This window comes from Astyanax mexicanus, chromosome 4 (assembly GCF_023375975.1).
Source record: "Astyanax mexicanus isolate ESR-SI-001 chromosome 4, AstMex3_surface, whole genome shotgun sequence".
NCBI lineage: Eukaryota > Metazoa > Chordata > Actinopteri > Characiformes > Acestrorhamphidae > Astyanax > Astyanax mexicanus.
In genome coordinates, this window is record NC_064411.1 from 634,014 (window position 1) to 653,299 (window position 19,286).

The 19,286-nt window shown below is 38.4% G+C and overlaps 1 protein-coding gene across 1 annotated transcript; it reads right to left on the reverse strand.

The window, feature by feature from the left end:
* Positions 1 to 6,567: 6,567 nt before the first annotated feature.
* Positions 6,568 to 18,392, reverse strand: pip4p1a (phosphatidylinositol-4,5-bisphosphate 4-phosphatase 1a). Its single transcript, XM_007236632.4, has 7 exons — positions 18,192 to 18,392; positions 11,977 to 12,170; positions 10,307 to 10,413; positions 10,060 to 10,165; positions 8,563 to 8,615; positions 8,378 to 8,468; positions 6,568 to 6,730 (listed from the first exon to the last, which is right to left on the reverse strand). Exons 1-7 carry the CDS (start codon positions 18,310 to 18,312, stop codon positions 6,587 to 6,589), a joined length of 816 nt encoding a protein of 271 aa, XP_007236694.1. The 5' UTR covers positions 18,313 to 18,392; the 3' UTR covers positions 6,568 to 6,586.
* Positions 18,393 to 19,286: the final 894 nt, after the last annotated feature.

The following is a 19,286-nucleotide window of genomic DNA, read 5'->3' on the forward strand; positions in this document are numbered from 1 at the left end:
AAACCTTTCTTCACTATACTAAAATGAAAAAAAAAAAAGTTTATTTTTACCCATTTTTCTATATTTGATTAATATTTTTTCTTATTAATATTCATTTTCTTTTATTTGTACTTGAGAAAAGTGCAAATATTTTTTTTAATTGTTTAAAACTCTTGTACTAACGGAGAACCACTGATAGTTCAGCGAACAAGTAAAAAAATATCTGTTGCATAAAAATGTTTAACTCATTTATGACATTAATTTACAATAATATAAAACCAGGGGGCTTGAGTTTTGTTACAGAATTCCAGTACCCTGAAGTGAACAATGCTTTTTCCTTTTTTGTCAACTCAATATTCAATATTTACTAATAATAATGGATAGCAGTTGGTATATTTAATAATATACTTACAGAATGTAATTTACAACACAGTTCTCAGTACCATAAAAGCACTGCACTTGAGTTGAGAGCCCTATTTGTAGCCTCATTTCAATAAATGCTATGTTTTTAATGTAATGCTAATTCATAGAGATATAGATACATTTTTTGAAATATTAACTCAAAGAAAATGCTGATTCGTATTTTATATTATGTTTTTGAGGCAGTGCTTGAAGTGACTCATTACCAAAATCTTTATAGGGAAATCTTTAGATGTCGAATGTCGGAGCTAAGAATGACGTCATACCCGCGATAAAGTCATTTTAGATAAACATTTATTTAAATTTACACTGTTTCAAAACTTTTCTATAAACATGTAACTAAAGACTGAATTTACCACAACTGGTTAAACAACCTTTCTGTTGCTAACTGGTATGTCCTACTTTTTTTTATACTACTGTTAAAGTGCAGTGTGGGGCGGCCATCTTGGATTTTAAACTCGGGGGTTGAAAAGGCTCTTGACTTTTCAAATAATAAATCTGAACCACTGGAAACAATCCAATAAAAAATTCAAACGAGTTCAGAAATATCTATTTTTAACCCTTTCAGACCCTGTGTCCTATACAGTGTCCACCATAACAGACCATGAGTCAGCCAATGAAACGGAAGCTTAGCCCCGCCCACTGCACTGAAAAAAACCCCAAAAAAAAAACAACAACTCAGACATTAGGGGACGACAGCATGAGAGCCTATGAAGCAAATAAGAGCTCATCTTTACTGATCTAATTTTATGTGATTAAGAAAACGTTTTAAATTATATTTAGGTTTGATTGTGAAACACAGCTGTCCAATAAAATTGAATATATATTTTATTAATTTTGTCATTTTATAACAGAATATCAACATATGCCTTTGTGTGAATTAGAAAAACAGAAAACAGCATTTTTTTTTTTTATTCAATTCTGAAAGGGTTAAGTAACGCAAGACCAGATTCTGATGTTTATAAACGGAAACAGCCAAAATACTGTAAACTCAAGGTCAGATTTTTGTTTCAGAAACAGATTTTTTAATAGTTTGTATCACTTGGGTTAACAACGTATTAAAAAGTTATTTGGGCTACTGCGCTTGCGCAGATCTCCACATTGAAGAGGTCTTTCACTAGACTCTCCTTCAATCACGGTGTAACTAGCTAGCTGATTGGCTCTTTTTGTAAAAGGGCGTGACTTTATTCGTAAACAGACATTTTAATCAGTGACACCACTTCTAGCACTGCACTGGGGGAAACTCGTGACTAATGATCACTAATGATATTTTATATCAGCCTGTAGTGGTAAATAAATCCATATATGTCCAGAGTAATTTAGTTAACTTTGTAAATCAGTTCAATAAAATGAATTTTTATTAAAAAACAATCAGAAAAAGTTCAGAAAAACGATCCATTCAGGAGACGGAAGAAAGACAGGCCTCCCAGCGTTTGGGACAGTGGTTCTCAAACCCTTACTGTTCAGATCATAATGTTCAATGCAAGATATATGAGGATAAAGAGCAGCAGAGCTGGAGTGTCAGCTTATTATCATGTACTTTAACAGGCTAAATCAGCTGGAAAAAAAAAAGTTTAAGAAAACAACAGAATTTTCAACCAGATCTGTCTCTGCTGAATCTGCAGTGAATATTTATGACGGGAAATAATTTCACTGTGTTATTATGCAAAAAAGAAAAAGAAAAACTGAACTGCTTGAATTTTTGCACCAGGAGTAAAGCAGCATAAAGTTATCCAAAAGCAGTGTGTAAGACTGGTGGAGGATAGTATGTCAAAATGAAAACTGTTTTTTTTTTGTTATTTCAGCCATTTCTTATTTTCTGCAAATAAATTACTTTTTTTTTTTTTTTTTTTTTTTTACAGATTTTTGCAAAATTAAAATTTGCACCCCCTTTTTTTTTTTTTAACAAATTAAGGAAGTACCAGCATTTAGATGTTTAAATAGGAATAGTCTGAATATTGTTGTGGTTGTGGTCATTTCCAACATCTACTTTTATCATTTTTGACTGTTTCATCTTTCAATAACTAAATATTAGTTTGATCATTTTATATGATTTAAGGTTAATTTTGTTTTCTTTTTATTGTACTTAGCTTATTCTTTACTAATGTCCTTATCTAGGGTGATTAAATATTATTTTTTTCAATTTCAGTCCCAGATTATTGTAAATGTTTGGCTCCTGTGAAAATGAGTCTTCAAAGCAAAATAAGGGTATATTGAATTATTGATCAAGTTTTCATTATTCGATAATCCCATTTTTATGTTTTATACAGTGTATATATATATATATATATATATATATATATATGTGTCCTTCAGCAGCTGTTCAATATCCTCCACTTAATGAGTTTTAATGTCTTCTAAGCTGTTTAAAAAATATATTTTTGTTCTTTTCTGAGAAAAAGCACTAAGGAAAGTCCATCAAAAGTCCCATTAATGGTTGAAAATGTGTGTGTATCTCTTTAAGCTGCTCAGTGCCGGGGGTACAGAGTGATAAATCCTGATATATAAATTAAATACTCTGTACTGTGAGCGCAGACAGGACTGCAGGGGTGCCTAAAGACCTGGACCAAGCTTTAAACACACAGAGGAGACCCAAACACCTGATCAGCACAATTCATTGATCTCGACCTGCAACATGTTGGAGTTACTAACATGACAATTTTCATATAATCAGGAACAAAACATCAACATCATTCATTCAGTCAGAAACAGTACGAGAATCCCCCCGTCAGTCACCCTAACGCAGGGCCTTCAGATCGTCAGTCGTGGTGAGGGGGAGAGTGTGTGTGTGTGTGTGTGTATAAATGATCTTAAGCCTTCACTTTGTTAGTACATGAAAATAAATATAAACTTATAATGCTGTAGTGATTTCACATTTAAAAACAGAAAAAAAAATCAAACGTTTTCCAGGAATCAAAAGTGTTAGATGCTTAATAGTGCAACAAATCAGTCAGCTTTCATTAAAAAGAACGAATATTTACACATACACAATAAATTAAAACAAACAAAAAAGAAAAAAAGAAAAAGAAGCCAAACCACAAAAAAAAAAAAAAACAGAGCGAGATTAATGCCAGTGTTCGTTTTTTATGTAGCGTATTTTTCGCGCTATAAGGCGTGCTTAAAATCCTTATGTATGAATTTTGTCAGTCAGGTATCAGTTGAGTTATAGAGTTTTACAGGAGTTTCAGTTTAGTTCTCCAGCACCGAGACTGGAGCATTATTAGCATTAGCCGCTAACCGTGCTAAGCGCTAGCTCTCTTGTTTGTTCAGAGACGAGTATTATCAGCCTGCCGCCTGCTGCTAACCCTGGCTAGCACTGCTGGAGCTGTGCCATTAGCATTAGCAACTAGCCACGCTAAGTGCCAAGTGGTCAGCTGCTAATGCTAATGCAGCCTTAATGCAGCTAATCTGGACACTAATCTCTTACTCTTACAGTTTACTATAAAAATAAACAGAAGTGCTTTACTCACCCAAATAAACAGTTTTCAGGAGAGAAATCTGTGTAGATTAACATCCAGCACTTTTGTTTTATTTTTAAAGAATTACAGTTTGCATTACTAAACTTAGCTCAGCTTTACAGGCTGCTAAATAAATTAGAAGGAAAAAACAGGCCACACCTTTGTTCCTTATTTTTGTTGCTTGAAATGTGCCTCATAATTCGGTGCTCCTTATGTATGAAAATAGACCAGAAAACAGACATTCATTAATAGTGTGCCTTATAGTGCGAACAGTACAGTATGTAAGTGTGTTTGTATGAGTGTATGGTTTATAAAATCTTTATTTTTTTTTTTTAAGCAGGACAGTGCATCAACTGGAAGTTCTGGAGATGGATGCATTAAATTGAAGCCTGATCTGCTGCTGCTGTTGCTGTTAATGTGACTATATTGTGCTGTGCCGTGCCGAGGCATTAAATAAACAGAAAAAAAACACACACACACAAAAAAAATAAATAAATAAAAAAACTGCATTACAACAGCACCCCCTGCTGGAGGCACGACTGCATGTACGGGCACGACACACCCTGCGGGCTGGAATAAGCTCATTTGTTCACAGTAGGATGATCATGCTTACAGATTATATATATTACGATTTGAACCGTTCCACATACACTTGAAGATTATAAGCATCCATTAAAAAAAAAGAAAGAAAAAAAAAGACAGTATACTGTTGTTCCCCATATTTGGCAAAAAAAAGAAAGAAAAAAACAATCTGAAAACAGATAAATAAAAAAAAAAAGGGCGTACTTTCGATTTTAAACCTTGATTGCTGATCCAGGCCCAAGTTCCAAAATGTCATAATGTACGACAATAAATATATATATATATATATATATTTATATATTCAGATTAATGCTAATTACATCAGGATTTAATATCACAATATATAGCCACGCCATAATCGCCACAGCCCTAGAGTATATGTGCATGTTCTTATGAAAGCTAAACTGTAAGTGTGTGTGTGTTTATGTGTGTAAGATGTGTGTAAGATGTGTGTAAGGTGTGTGTAAGGTGTGTGTAAGGTGTGTGTGTGTGTTGAAGCAGAGCCCCCTTGTGGTGGAGAGACTGCAGTGTCTCTCTGTAAGGCCTCTTTACACTTTGGACTGCAGACGCGCGGATAACGGCAGCACTCACCACAACGCTTCTAGTGACACTGTTGACTGTACAGAACTTTACATTAACGATCAATAACACATCTAATCAATCAAAATTAAACGCTACCCAACACCTCCAGTCAGCTCCTGGTCCTTTACACTTCCAGTTAAGTAGGATAATAGGGTCAGTGGGTTAAGAATGTGTATGTATGAATGCGCGCGTGTGTGTGTGTGTGTGTGTGTGTGTGTGTATGAGTGTGAGAGAGCACACAATGGCTGTCAAAGGTCATTGTTTGAGTCACAGTTTCACAGCACAGATAAAGCAGGATCACTGCCAGTGACAAATATAATTAAATTAAATAAATTAAATTTAATATATTTAATATTATAGACATTAATGTTGTTTAAGGATAATGCCCATATATAACATGTTGAAGTAAATGTGTAAAAGTCCGTAATGTATATATTTTAATATATTATTTATTTATTTTCCCATAATTTAATTTTTTTTTTTATTCTCTTTTCGCTCCATTTTTCTCCAAATTTAAAGTGAAGTCAGACTCCGCCTCTTTTTGAACTGTTGCTGATTCAGCATTGCCGAGTAGCATCACAGCGCTAACACTCGGAGGAAAGCGCAGCGACTCTGTGGTTCTGATACATCAGCTCACAGATGCAGCCTTGTGCTGATCCACATCACCCTTTGGAGTGATGAGGGGAAAGAGAGAGCGCCATCTACTGTACTGTACCCACCCAGAGAGAGAAATGCCAATTGGCCAATCTCCAGATCATAGTACCGATCATAGTGACAGTGCCGTAGACCGCTTGACCACTTGGTGCCCCATATTTTGATGCAATTTTAAACTGCTGCTTATTTTATACTATCACACCATACCTTAAACACTAGGCCTATTTTTAATTTAATTCTAGTACGCACATTTTTAATAAGTATTTGATTTCATTTAATACCCAGTATCCAGTAGTAACAATGTCTTTTATTTTCTTTTTTTACTCAAACTTTTTGCAAAGATCACATGAGAGAACATGCTGAATTTTTTAAATTTTAAAAACGATGTTCTCAAACTTTTGACAGGCATTGTGTGCATGAGTGTGAATGTGTGTGTAGGTAGTTCGTTTAAACTGTACAACAAACGGCACAAAAATGAGGCATTTGTATATTTGTGTATATATGTGTGTGTGTGTGTGTGTGTGTTTGTGTGTGTGTGTGTGTGTGGGGGGGGGTATTAAAAATGCTTGGGGCGACTGGAGATTAGTTGCGTAACATGTCAGTAAGTTTGCGCACAGTCATCGGTAACACCGTCCAACAAGCTAAATAAATATATCCTTAAAACAGCCGTCTACCTTCACCTAAACCCATCCCTCCATCCATTCACTCACTCATCCGCCCCTCTCCACACCCTCACCTCCTCCTCTCTCTCTTTCTTTAATATATCTCTATATTTATCCTCTTTCTAAACCCCAGCCCCTTACTTCTCAAACTATTATCTCTCTCTCCCTCTCTCTCTCTCTCTCTCTTTCGTTCCTTCGTTCTGTTTACCCTCCCTCCCTCCCTCCCTCCCTCCCTCCCTCTCTCGGTTTCTATGTGAAGTTCTGCAGGGGCTGGCTGACCCGTAGGCAGCTCCAGTACAGCGCTCTGGCCAGCGTCACCACCACCAGCAGCAGCACAGCCGCCCACGCAGCGTAGATCCCCCCATACACCTGCGCCTGAGACCACGTCCCCGCCTGGAGGAGGGAGGGAGGGAGGGAAGAGGGGGTGAGGGAGAGAGAACAAGAGAAAAAGAGGGAGAATTATAATTAATGGGAAGTATTTCTTAAAGCAACAGTTCCTTAGATGTGCAGTTTTTATTTTAAACTGAAAGCAGTAATACTGTCGGGTTGTGAAGGAGGAAAACATATACAAATATATGTGCATCAGTGTCCCGACACAACCAGCCCTGCAGGGTCTAATATATTCTAATATATATATGGCAGAATCTCATGAATGAAAAAAATAACAAAGCAATATACTTTAAAACACAGAATTTCACTCAATTTCACAATTTTTTTTTTTACATTAACCTGAATTAAAAGTACTTTTCCACGTGCTCTGTGTAACTACACACTTTCACCAGAGAGGTCTTCTTTACGTAGTTCAGACTGATCTCCGGGTTTAGCTTTAGCTCTCCGGGTTTAGCTTTAGCTCTCCGGGTTTAGCTTTAGCTCTCCGGGTTTAGCTTTAGCTCTCCGGGTTTAGCTTTAGCTCTCCGGGTTTAGCTTTAGCTCTCCGGGTTTAGCTTTCGCTCTCCGGGTTTAGCTTTCGCTCTCCGGGTTTAGCTTTCGCTCTCCGGGTTTAGCTTTAGCTCTCCGGGTTTAGCTTTAGCTCTCCGGGTTTAGCTTTAGCTCTCCGGGTTTAGCTTTAGCTCTCCGGGTTTAGCTTTAGCTCTCCGGGTTTAGCTTTAGCTCTCCGGGTTTAACTTTAGCTCTCCGGGTTTAACTTTAGCTCTCCGGGTTTAGCTTTAGCTCTCCGGGTTTAGCTTTAGCTCTCCGGGTTTAGCTTTAGCTCTCCGGGTTTAGCTTTAGCTCTCCGGGTTTAGCTTTAGCTCTCCGGGTTTAGCTTTAGCTCTACCTCTCCGGGTTTGCTTTAGCTCTCCGGGTTTAGCTTTAGCTCTCCGGGTTTAGCTTTAGCTCTCCGGGTTTAGCTTTAGCTCTCCGGGTTTAGCTTTCGCTCTCCGGGTTTAGCTTTAGCTCTCCGGGTTTAGCTTTAGCTCTCCGGGTTTAGCTTTAGCTCTCCGGGTTAAGCTTTCGCTCTCCGGGTTAAGCTTTCGCTCTCCGGGTTTAGCTTTAGCTCTCCGGGTTTAGCTTTAGCTCTACCTCTCCAGGTTTGCTTTAGCTCTCCAGGTTCAACTTTACATTTCCAGGTTTAGCATCATCTCTCCGGGTTTAACTTCTCTCTAGGTTTAGTGTAAGATTTCCAAGTTTAGCATCATCTTTCTGGATTCAGCTATAGCTCTCTGGCTTCAGGATAAACTTGAACCACCTTAAGAATGGCGTATTGTACAGCGAGACTGTTCAAACACAGCAGATATCTGGAAGATATTAATCGGGCATACTCTGTACATTTACACTGTGAGATTTTAAGATACACAGGGGCTTGAATTTAAATATTGGCTAAGACCAGAGTAGGAGAGAAACTGCCATCCTCTCCCATCATTACACATGATCAATGAATTTTGTAAGCTGCAAAATGTTTAATTAAAAGTTATTTTTGTGTATTATGTTTTTTTGGACTGTACTGGAACATTTACATTTTTATTACATTTTTATATTTTAGAAACATTATACAAATCATTTTTGATGCCAGCAACACTGCCTAACTTTCTGTTCACTCACAATCAGTCCAGCTGCTGAGATGCTGAAGAGCAAGCAGAGCAGGAAACACCACATGCTCCGCCTCCTCGGGTACCGCTGGCCAATCGAGGAGCTGCAGAGCGAGGGAGAAACAGAAAACAGAGAAAAGGGTGAGAATAAGGGAAGAGAAAAGACTAAGAGACTGTTTGAAGAAACGGGACACTTACACTTTTCTGCAGTGGGGACATCTGGCCAGCGTCCTGTCAGTAAACTCTGTCCACTGAAATGTTGCAGAAACGATATCGGTATTAGAGATTAAACAATGAATACATGTTACTGCATTAGCTGTAGGGATGCTTGTTACTGATACTGGTGTTTAAAAGATAAAAAGGTACAGGAACAATGAGTAACAGTTTTATGTTATTGCTGTACGTACTGTACTGTTAGGAGTACTGTACTGTTACAATATAAAACACTAAGGTGCGCATCAAGCTACGGCATAGGGCAGGGTGTGCGGTGCACGGCGATGCGTAGCGCTCAGCTTCCAGTGTGTTAGCTTGTTATGCTAATTGGCTAGCGGTGTCCAGTAGGGGTGTGACGAGACACTAATATCACGAAACGAGACACAATACCTGGTTCATGAGAACGAGACGAGACAAGATTAAATTAAACTTGTCTTATATAACAATAAGTGCAAACCATAACCAGTCATATTAAGACTATGCGCTTGAAGTGAAACAGAGACAGAACATGTTTTTAAATACAGTACAGAGCTAAGGGATTAGTACAGCTGTCTATGAAACAGTCACGTGTAGGATTTACTTACAGTATTTATATATGGTTTGTATCTTGTTGGTCTCTCTGTTACCGTTTATTGTTTCCATTGGAGCCAAAATGCAGCCAGACATACAACTTAAAAGTAGCAGAAGCATCTTCTATACAAATACCTGAATTTTCACACCCCTAGTATCTAGTTTGCTGGTGCTGTTTTACACCGCCCAGCTCTGTTTCATGCGTAGCATGAAAGCGTTATAACCGTCATTGCTAACAAAGCTAACCTGAACAATGCTAACAGCGATAGCTAATATCTAAATGTTTAACTAGAACTAGAATTAACTCTGGTGTGAAATCATTCCCAGCTCCAAGATCTGACATACGAGGTATGCAGAATCAGTCTCAACTAACTAAGTTAAGTAAAGCTGAGCTAAGTATACAAATTTAATGGTTAAAAAAAAAGGCTGGGAGCAGTAGCATTACTGGCTAATTGCTAGCGCTAGCCATGGTTAGCGCTACTAAATGCCACCTGACCTGAAACCCTGAGTGTTTTCCGGTAAACTAGGGTGATATTAGCTAGCAGTTCTTCACAGGTAGCTTGTTTTAACAAGGCAAAAGAGCTTACGCTTAGCGGCTACTGGTAATACTGCTCCAGCCTTAGTGCTGGAGAACTAAACTGAGACTAGGCGCACTGAGGATTTCTGGGAAAAGTAAAGGATTTTCACTGTGAAAAATACAGTATTCTATATAACTAATGTGGATCTAAAATTTAAATCCCAGTTCAAATCCAACAGCAGCCATATCGAGGAAATCCTAAACCGTGGAAACTCTACTCTGCACGTGTGAGACCGGCATCGTGTGGATTTCCCCATTGTGGGATTAATAAAGGATTATCTTATCTTATCTTGTCTTATGTTATGTTAGGATTATAACAAAAAAAAAAACAGTACCAAGAAGGTGTTGCTGCAGTGGCCACATGACACTCGTGCTCCAGTAGGTTGTGGGTCTGGACTGGCTGGACCGGGGTGTACTGGCCCCAAGTTAATGATCCTCTTACTGCAACACAGAAACAATAATAATAATAATAATAATAATAATAATATTAGATCATCAACAGTAGGCTTGTTATAGCTTGAATGTTTTGGCTTAATGTTCTGTGAACGGGACATATGTCTCCTCTCCCTGTGTCTCTCTCACCAGTACGGCCGCGGGCAGGCGATCCGCTGAGATGTGACCTTGCAGATGAGCAGACAGTTACAGGGACAGCGCACATACTTCTTCCCTGCTGGGGCGTTCTTTATGGGCTAAAGGAGAGAGAGAGAGAGAGAGAAATAAGATCAGGGTGTGGATTAATCAGACAGTGTCCGTGGTGTTTGGGGGCGGTTCTCTTTCTCTGAATAGAGGGATGATGATAGAAAGTGAAACTCGGATCTGCATCACCCAGATACAGTTTCAGTCTAACAGAAAGTGATTGGTCGAAACAGATGACTCGTGAAGTTTAAACAGGATTACTGTGGCCCCGGCTCTGAAAGAAGCTGCGCTTTCACTTCTCTTTCTTCTACCGTTTTGTCTTATTATCATCATCATCATCATCATCATTATCATCATCATCAGTGTGAGAGTCACCCGTTTAAATAGTTAAATTGATGTGTTTTAATCACTCTTCTATGGCTACAGGTAGGCCTGTAACGTTATTTACACTCTCATCTTATTAAACGACAACCTGATGACGACACATGACGTGGGTCAAGCTCGCCTCCCTCAATATTGCTGCTGTTTATTTATTTAGCATGCTATAATGCTGTAAAAATATTTTAAAATTACATTAAATCCTAAAGTTTATCCCCATTAAAACAAAGTTACTGTGACAGGCCTAGCCACAGGTGTATAAAAGCAGCACCTAGACATGCAAAAAAAAAAAACATTAGTGAAAAAATAAAGGTAAACCTAGTTTTGAACCATTTCTTTGTCATCTGTACTTTAATTTTTAGTATTGAAAAAAAATAAAAAGTAAAATGTCTTGTTAAAGCAAGCAAATGTGTTTTATCCGATTACTCGATTAATCGAATCGATTTTTCAGTAAAATACTCGATTACTAGTAGAATCGATAGCTGCAGCCCTAAAAGCTAGTAAGGTTAAGTAGCCGATAGTGGTGTGCCATATCGTATCGTACACGATAATATCGTCAACATTTTTAAATATCGTCAACGATATAATACCCTAAAATATCGTGCCATATCACCCATCCCATTTCCCATTATATATCTACTAGAGACAGATTAAATCTGTATAGTATCATTTATTTTACTTTAATCCTGGATATATGGAGACATTCTGGGTCATTGACTTCTGTTACAAATCTGATAAAATTCTTGTATTTTTTAATATCTCATTTAGGCCTGGGCAATATTATATTGTATGTAATATTTGATTTTTTCTTGCAGTGTATAGTGTATTTAAAAAAAAAATATTTCATTGTCATATCGCCAAGAGTATCGTTATCGCAAAAATACCATGAAATATTGTGATATTATTTTAGGACCATATCGCCCACCCAGCTACTTTATGATCAGTGTATGATTACTGCATTAACTTCAGATGCTATTAAACCAAAAACAATTTAATAATAATATAAACTGACCGGATATTCTCACACATAAGAAAAAAAAAACTCATTAACATTTAGATACCTCAGCTTTTTTTTTTTTAAACATCACTTTTATTTATGATTTCTAATCCTGGCACACGTAGCCTGCTCCCATCCGCTGAAACAGATCCGCCGCACTCCTGCGCTGGATCAGGTGTCCCAGAGATTTAGTTACACAATGACGGATCCACACGAGCCTGCGCGTGTTCTGCTAACTCACTGTAGCCTCGTTGCAGACGCCGCACTTCACCACGTGCTGGTGGATCTTTCCTTCGACGCTGATGAGGGACTGGCACACCCGGCAGCTGATCACCGGGGCGCTGCCGCTCTCGGGCGACGTCAGGGGCGAGTAGGGCGGAGGATCCTCTCCCAACAGCACGGAGGGCTGAGAGGGGCTGGGAAACGGGGGGAAGCCTGAGAGAGAGAAACAGACTTTTAAAAGCTTTTTAATACAGCTCTGGAAAAAAACACCACTTCAGTGTCTGAATCAGTTTCTCTGATTTTGCTATTTATAGGTTTATGTTTGAGTAAAATGAACATTGTTGTTTTATTCTATAAACTACAGACAACATTTCTCCCAAATTACAAATATGAATATCGTCATTTAGAGCATTTATTTACAGCAGAAAATGAGAAATGACTGAAATAACAAAAAAAAAGATGCAGAACTTTCAGACCTCAAATAATGCAAAGAAAACAAGTTCATATTCATAAAGTTTTAAGAGTTCAGAAATAATCAATATTTGGTGGAATAATCCTGGTTGGTTTTTAATCACAGTTTTTTTTTTCATGCATCTTGGCATCATGTTCTTCTCCTCCACCAGTCTTACACACTGCTTTTGGATAACTTTATGCTGCTTTACTCCTGGTGCAAAAATTCAAGCAGTTCAGTTTGGTGGTTTGATGGTTTGTGATCATCCATCTTCCTCTTGATTATATTCCAGAGGTTTTCAATTTGGTAAAATCAAAGATACTCATCATTTTTAAGTGGTATTTTTTTTTTCAGAGCTGTATGTTTGTTTTTAATCGATTGACACAACTAATAAAAATATGTGTATGTTCTCACACAACTATAGCCAACCCGGGTAAAGACAGACTGAATGAATATGCTGATTGCATTGTCTTGCTAATGACCACTATAGAAATCAGGGAGCCATTTTTAACCTAATCATGTAAGAGATAAAGGGAAGTAAGCTAGCTGAGTAAGTGATGCTGAATATTAGAGATTACATAATTCCCTAAAGCTTCTTATCAGTCTTTCAGAATCAATAGCATTAAACTAAATAACAGCAGCCACAGACCATAGCTTGTGTCCTTTCCTCCAGTTCAGAGTTACTTTATATGTATTTATTTATTTAAAATGAAATTTATCTGATGGTTTTCTAGCTAAACAGACAAATTCTTTAAGCAGATTCAGGAAACTGATTTATCACTATTTTACCTTCATCAGCATTAAGCTTTGGGTTGTGTAGCATTGTGGGTAACACCACCGCTTTGGTAACAACAGTGCTTTCCTTATGGTCTACCAAGCTGCCTTGGGGCCCACCATGTATAAAATACCCCTTTCAAGTCCAAAGAGCTTTCTAAAGATGTCCGGGACAAGATCACAGATCTGCACAAGACTGGAATGGGCTATAAAACCATAAGAAAGATGCTGAATGAGAAGGAGACAACTAGGATCTGGGGCTCCATGCTAAATCTCACTTCATGGGGTATTCTTCATTATGAAGAAGGGGAAAGATCAGCCTAAAACTACACTGGGGACACTTGTTAATGATCTCAAGGCAGCTGGGACCACAGTCACCAAGAAAACCATTGTAGTACCTGTACCCTGTAGTACCTGCAAAACCCCCCCTGCTTATTAAGGCACATGTGCAGACCAGTCTAAAGCTTTCCAATAAACACCTGGATGATTCTAAGGGTAATTGTCAATAATTTAACTTTTTGGCATTAACTCAACTCGTTGTGTTTAGAGGAATAGAAAAGCTGACTATGACCCAAAGAACACTGCCCCCACCTTCAAGCATGGAGGAAGTGGGAACATTATGTTTTGGGGGTGTTTCTCTGCTAAGGGTACAGGACTACTTCACCACACCAGAATTGAGAATGGATGGAGCCATGTACCATAAAATCCTCAGTGACAACCTTCTTCCCTCTGCGAGGACCTTAAAAAATGGGTCGTGGCTGCTGGGTCTTCCAGCATGACAATGACCCAGAAACATACAGCCAAAGCAACAAAGGAGTGGCTAAAAAAAAAAAAAGCACATTAAGGTGGCATCCATGTGTACTCATTTTGTATTTTCTACATTACACTACATTCTCCCAGCGGTCTCACATGCCTTAATTATCAATCACTCTGAATAAGAGCGACAACCAAATGCCAATAATGCAAATGTAAATCAATCGCATTGATTTCTTTACACGAAGACATATGTAGGTTCACTGACAGCAAATAAATAAATAAAAAGTGTCTATAACTGTGTAACAGATCCATTTAGCTACATACTGTAATTCTTTACTGTAATTCTGCAAAAATATTAAACAATATAACTACAGCTACAGACACTAGCATGTTTACTTTCCACCAGTTCAGGGCCTTGTTTGATTTATTTAGACCTGCATCAGTAGACTGAAATAATTTAGCGAAGCAGATACAATATGTATATAGTGTACAGTATTAGGTGACCAGCATAGGAATTACTTTGGGAAGTCTGAATAGCCCATTGTTGTTGCAGCCATTTCCTAAAGTGTGGAATTAGAGTCAGAAAATGAGATTTGTTGTTGAGTTTAGCTGAAAGAAGCTTTATAAGCTGAGTGGAATGGAATGCAGTGTGCAGCGCTGGGTAGTTACGGATTACATGTAACAGTGTAACATAATCAGAATACATAAATACAGTAACTGTAATCCATTACAGTGAATAATTAAGTAATTAGATTACAGTAACATTTAGAAAATAGGAAGATTACTTGATATTACCTTCTGTTTTTCTAATGAATGAGCATGTGACTGTGATGACAGTGAGATTTACTGTATTTTTCGCACTATAAGGCAAACTTAAAATCCTTTTATTTTCCTAAAAAAACGACAATTATACCAGTCATGTATTAAGGAGCAGTGAAGCCACTCGGCTAAAGTACAGCATTATACAGCATTATTCCCCAGCAGCAAGACTGGAGCAGTATTAGCATTAGTCGCTAACCACGCTAAGTGCTGGCTCTTTCACTGTTCAGAAGTGAGTATTATTTGCCTGTAGCCTGCTGCTGCTATCCCCGGCTAGCACTGCTGGAGCAGCATTAGCATTACCTGCTAACCTCGCTAAGTGTTAGCCCCTAAGCCGTTCAAAGGTGAGTATATCAATCTGTAGCCAGCACGTTTTCCGTGTTAATATAAGCTATTTGGGATAACCCGCTAGCTAATACCGCCCTAGCTTAGCGGTTAGCTGCTAATGCTGCTGCACCAAGCCTTAGTGGAAATCTGAAGGGATTAAAAGGAGGGAAAACGAAAACATGGCATTTATGACCGTATTAATGAGAGATTATTAAACCTCTTAACACCAATCATGATGCCAGTTCAACGAGAAAGTCCCGCCTTTCAGGAGAAACAGCCAATCAGCTTGCTGGTTTTGCGGAGCGCAGAGGAGGGTCGGGTCGGGTTGCACTGTTGGAGCAGCATTAGCTGGAGTGCTAGCTATTCCGGCGTTCAGATGCAAGTACATTGGACTGTAGCCTGCACATTTACCGTGGTAAAACAATCTATATAGACGAACCACTAGCTGATATCACCCTTGCTTACCGGACCACTCAAGGGCAAAAATACCGTATATCTTTCTTTCTGTTGTTAAATGGGTACACATGACATGAGGAAACCTTCCCAAATACTAATTTATATGATTTACACAATATAAAAAGGCAACTTCCTGTTCTACTAAGGGAAAACAGCAAACACCAACAGACTAGATCAGCAATTCAAACTTTTTAGATGAAAACAGCATACATGCTGGTCTAAGCTGTCAGACAAATCTTATACTTTATGCCATAATCTGTTTGGTTATAAAAACTCTGGCAGTTAAAATAGTTCCATTGCTGCTCTGTTTGTAGCTGCGCTGTTTGGCTTATCAGCGTTGCATCGTTGCTATGTTATCTGAATCTGGCGGAGTAATACATGGAGAGCTTCGGTTACAGTGCATTACTGACTTCTTAAAATGTTAATTTATTTCAGCAAGCTAGTTGCGTTTCAGCTATGTATTTATAATAATAATAATAATAATAATAACAATAAATTATTATTATTGATGTTAGCATTATTATTATTATTATTAAAAGGGGGGAAATCTGTTGGGACAAAACCCCCTAGATATCGGCTTTTATATCGATATCTGCACATCTGCTCTCTAAATATCGGTATCGGTGGGTCAGTAGTTGATAGGTTTCGCAGGACTGAGCGCGCGGGACGCGGTTAATTATCCTCTTATTGCGTTAAATCGGTTAATCTGCGCCGCGCTGATCTGAGCTCAGATAACCGGGCCAAAACAGAGCTAATCACTCGGACATTCCCCTCTAAGATCAGAGCGGAGAGCCGCGGCACGCTGCCCCATTAACCCCGGTGTCCTGTCGATTTACGCTACCCATCGATATGTGCTACTCAGCGGCTCTGCGCATGCGCTGGCCCAATTTTTAAAGGTTTTTATAAAACAAAATAATTGATAATAATAATTTATTAATCCCACAGCAAGGGAATAAAACAAAATTTAGAATGCAGAAGTGTTAGTACATGAACAAACATCATATAAAAACTAAATATACATTAAATTCACTAAAAAGATATATAAAACACAATACAAAAAATATTAATGTAACCCAATAATTACAATTCTGTGCTGTAGTAGACAGTGCCCAGTGATCTTGCACATAGGTTAACAGCAAATAGCAAATATACAGTGAGTATATAGTTTGTGATACTGCACATAACTTGTGATGGCAATCAGACTTCTGTGTTCTGAGTACACTATTATTATTTGCTTTAGATTTATAAAACATTGTAAAAGTTTAAAATCAAATAAAGAAAATTACCCACACCCATTAGCTTTTCTTTACCCTGATGTAGCTAACGTTAGATTTTCGGCTATTTAAATGTCCTATCCGTGCCTCTGCTGTGAGTATTTACTGATATAATGCTTTTATCTTATCAATATATCCGACCTATTGTTTTATATAGGCAGTTTTACTATGAATATAAACTACGGAAGCATGATTTGACAGGGTAGCACAGATCTGCACAACACCGGATCATTCCCGCCTGTCTGCTGCAGACTGAGGCAGCTAACGCTAAAGCTAGAAAAGCCCCAGTCAGTCACAGCTCGCCTCACCGAGCTAATTAAACCCCCGCCGCCGCCGCACCGCCACGCATTAGCGACACAATTCAAACAGCGTGACTGCAGTAACCCTGCTCCCCGCGCCCGACTCCCCCCTGCCTGCCTCGGCCCTCCAGGGCTGCTGGGAGATCTGGCCGGTGTTCTGTCGATTTGTGCTACCCATCAATATACACACCACTTTGCGCCTCTGCGCATGCGCCGATCCACAGTTGTTATGTTTTCATGTTTTTCCAGGCAATTCTGATTTCACTGGATGTGTTACACAACCTGAGCTCACTATTATTGTTTATTTGAGTATTAGGTAGGTGTAATGACTAATAATAACAATATAAATCTCCTCAAAATATACCTTACTATTACACTGATGTAGATTCAAGCTATCTAAATATCTATACTTCTCTACATATCTATACTTTAGCTTTAGACATTTTGTGATATCCTAACTAAGTTACCTAACTAATATTTTATTTACGCAGCTTAAAATTAATATACTATATAACTATAGTAGCTAACTGTTAGCATGATCGACAAGGTAACTCGCACAAGTCTACAGAACACGAGCTGTAACTACTAACTTATCTTAACCTGCTTTGTAAAAGCGAGCTTATCTTAGTATACGTCTATTAATATTTGTATGTAAAAACACAAAAATAGTATTAATATATTAATATCAGAGCACATGCTCTCGGCAGAAGTGTAGGTAGGATATTTAGCTACAGCTAGATAGTCTGAATTACTGTAGCAGGGTAATTTAACTGTATGAAGATAACATATGATGTTCTAACTGTTTTTTGTATTTTATTATTTTTTTTTTAAGATTATATATTTATATTTATTTGCTATTTAGGCTTTTGTAACACTCAATAATACAAGTAACGACACTAAGCACAGGTTTATTAGCTAATGCACTCAGAGAAAAGGGGTCAGCGCATGCGCAGAGCCGCTGAGTAGCAGATATCGACAGGTAGCAGATCTGGACGGAGCACCGGGAGCTTCAGTGATGGGTTAGCTGAGTTAGCTCGGTTAGCTCAGCGCGCTAACTGGCCCAGCCAGCGCTACTCACTCTGCGGTTTGTTGGGTTGGCCGTACGGGGCCGGGCCTGGAGACACGCCGCCGTTGCCGGTGCTGCCGAGGGCTCCGTCACCAAGGTCGGAGAGCAGCGGGGACCGCTCGCCGTCTGCCATGCCGAGGGAGCGGGGCGGAGGAGCGGAGCGCCGCGGTATTGTCCGGCTGCAACCGAACAGCCGAGCCAGCTGCGCCTGCGTCACATGGTTACACACCGGCTGCTGTGGCAACGTATGCTGCGCATGCGCACTGGGGGCATCGATGTTTTTCTTATCATAAATATATAATTTTTAAAAAGTTTATACTTCTATTATTGACCACATATAAGGGTCAACCTCTGTATAACGCGCGACTGGGTGTCTGGTTTAATGGGTTGCCTGGATTTAGTAAAAAAAACAATTCAACCCATACTACTGACAAATTTACAACATCTGGCAACCTGTTCTTTCGTACACCAGTTATTTATTTTTTTTAAAGAAACTTTATTTAAGAATATTTTTTTTACAGATAATACAAATAATTAATGACTGTACCATCACATACAATATATAAATATTTACAAAATATATATATATATATATTTTTCTTCTTCTTTTCATTTCAACCACAATTTGATTTAAATCAATGTCACTTGATCTACTATTTGTTTTATACTTAATATATTGTCATACATATTAGGCACATCTGATTCACCTGGTGTATCACAATAAATAAAACAATTTACTAAGTTAAGCTGATTTATTCAGCAAAATCAAATATTTTATTCATGTTTCTATGAGGATAGAATATTAAGGAAAGCAGCCTCTTACTATATTTAATTCAGTCCAGGCTCTGTGGGCAGCATCCTGTGAGCACTGATGAAGGACTAGAGGATGGCCAACACTGTAAACTGTGCAGCAACATATTCGAAGCTTCTGTTTCTGACAGTGATTTAAAACAGTGTTTAAAAACTCCAGCAGCACTGCTGTATCTGATCCACTCTGGATAATAGGTGTAAAAACAAAAAGGTGGTCATAATGTTATGCTTGATAGTGTCACAAGCGGTTTTTATCTTTTACTAGTACCTCTGGTCTTTCCAAAACATTAAGGGCTC

What these genes read in the sequence shown, in the direction of transcription:
- pip4p1a (XM_007236632.4), bottom strand. Translation starts at nt 18,312, where the DNA reads ATGGCAGACGGCGAGCGGTCCCCGCTGCTCTCCGACCTTGGTGACGGA. An exon ending in CCAACCCAACAAACCGCAGA is followed by an intron (nt 12,171 to 18,191) that starts GTGAGTAGCGCT and finishes TCTCTCTCTCAG; the next exon opens with GCTTCCCCCCGTTTCCCAGC. An exon ending in GCGTCTGCAACGAGGCTACA is followed by an intron (nt 10,414 to 11,976) that starts GTGAGTTAGCAG and finishes TCTCTCCTTTAG; the next exon opens with CCCATAAAGAACGCCCCAGC.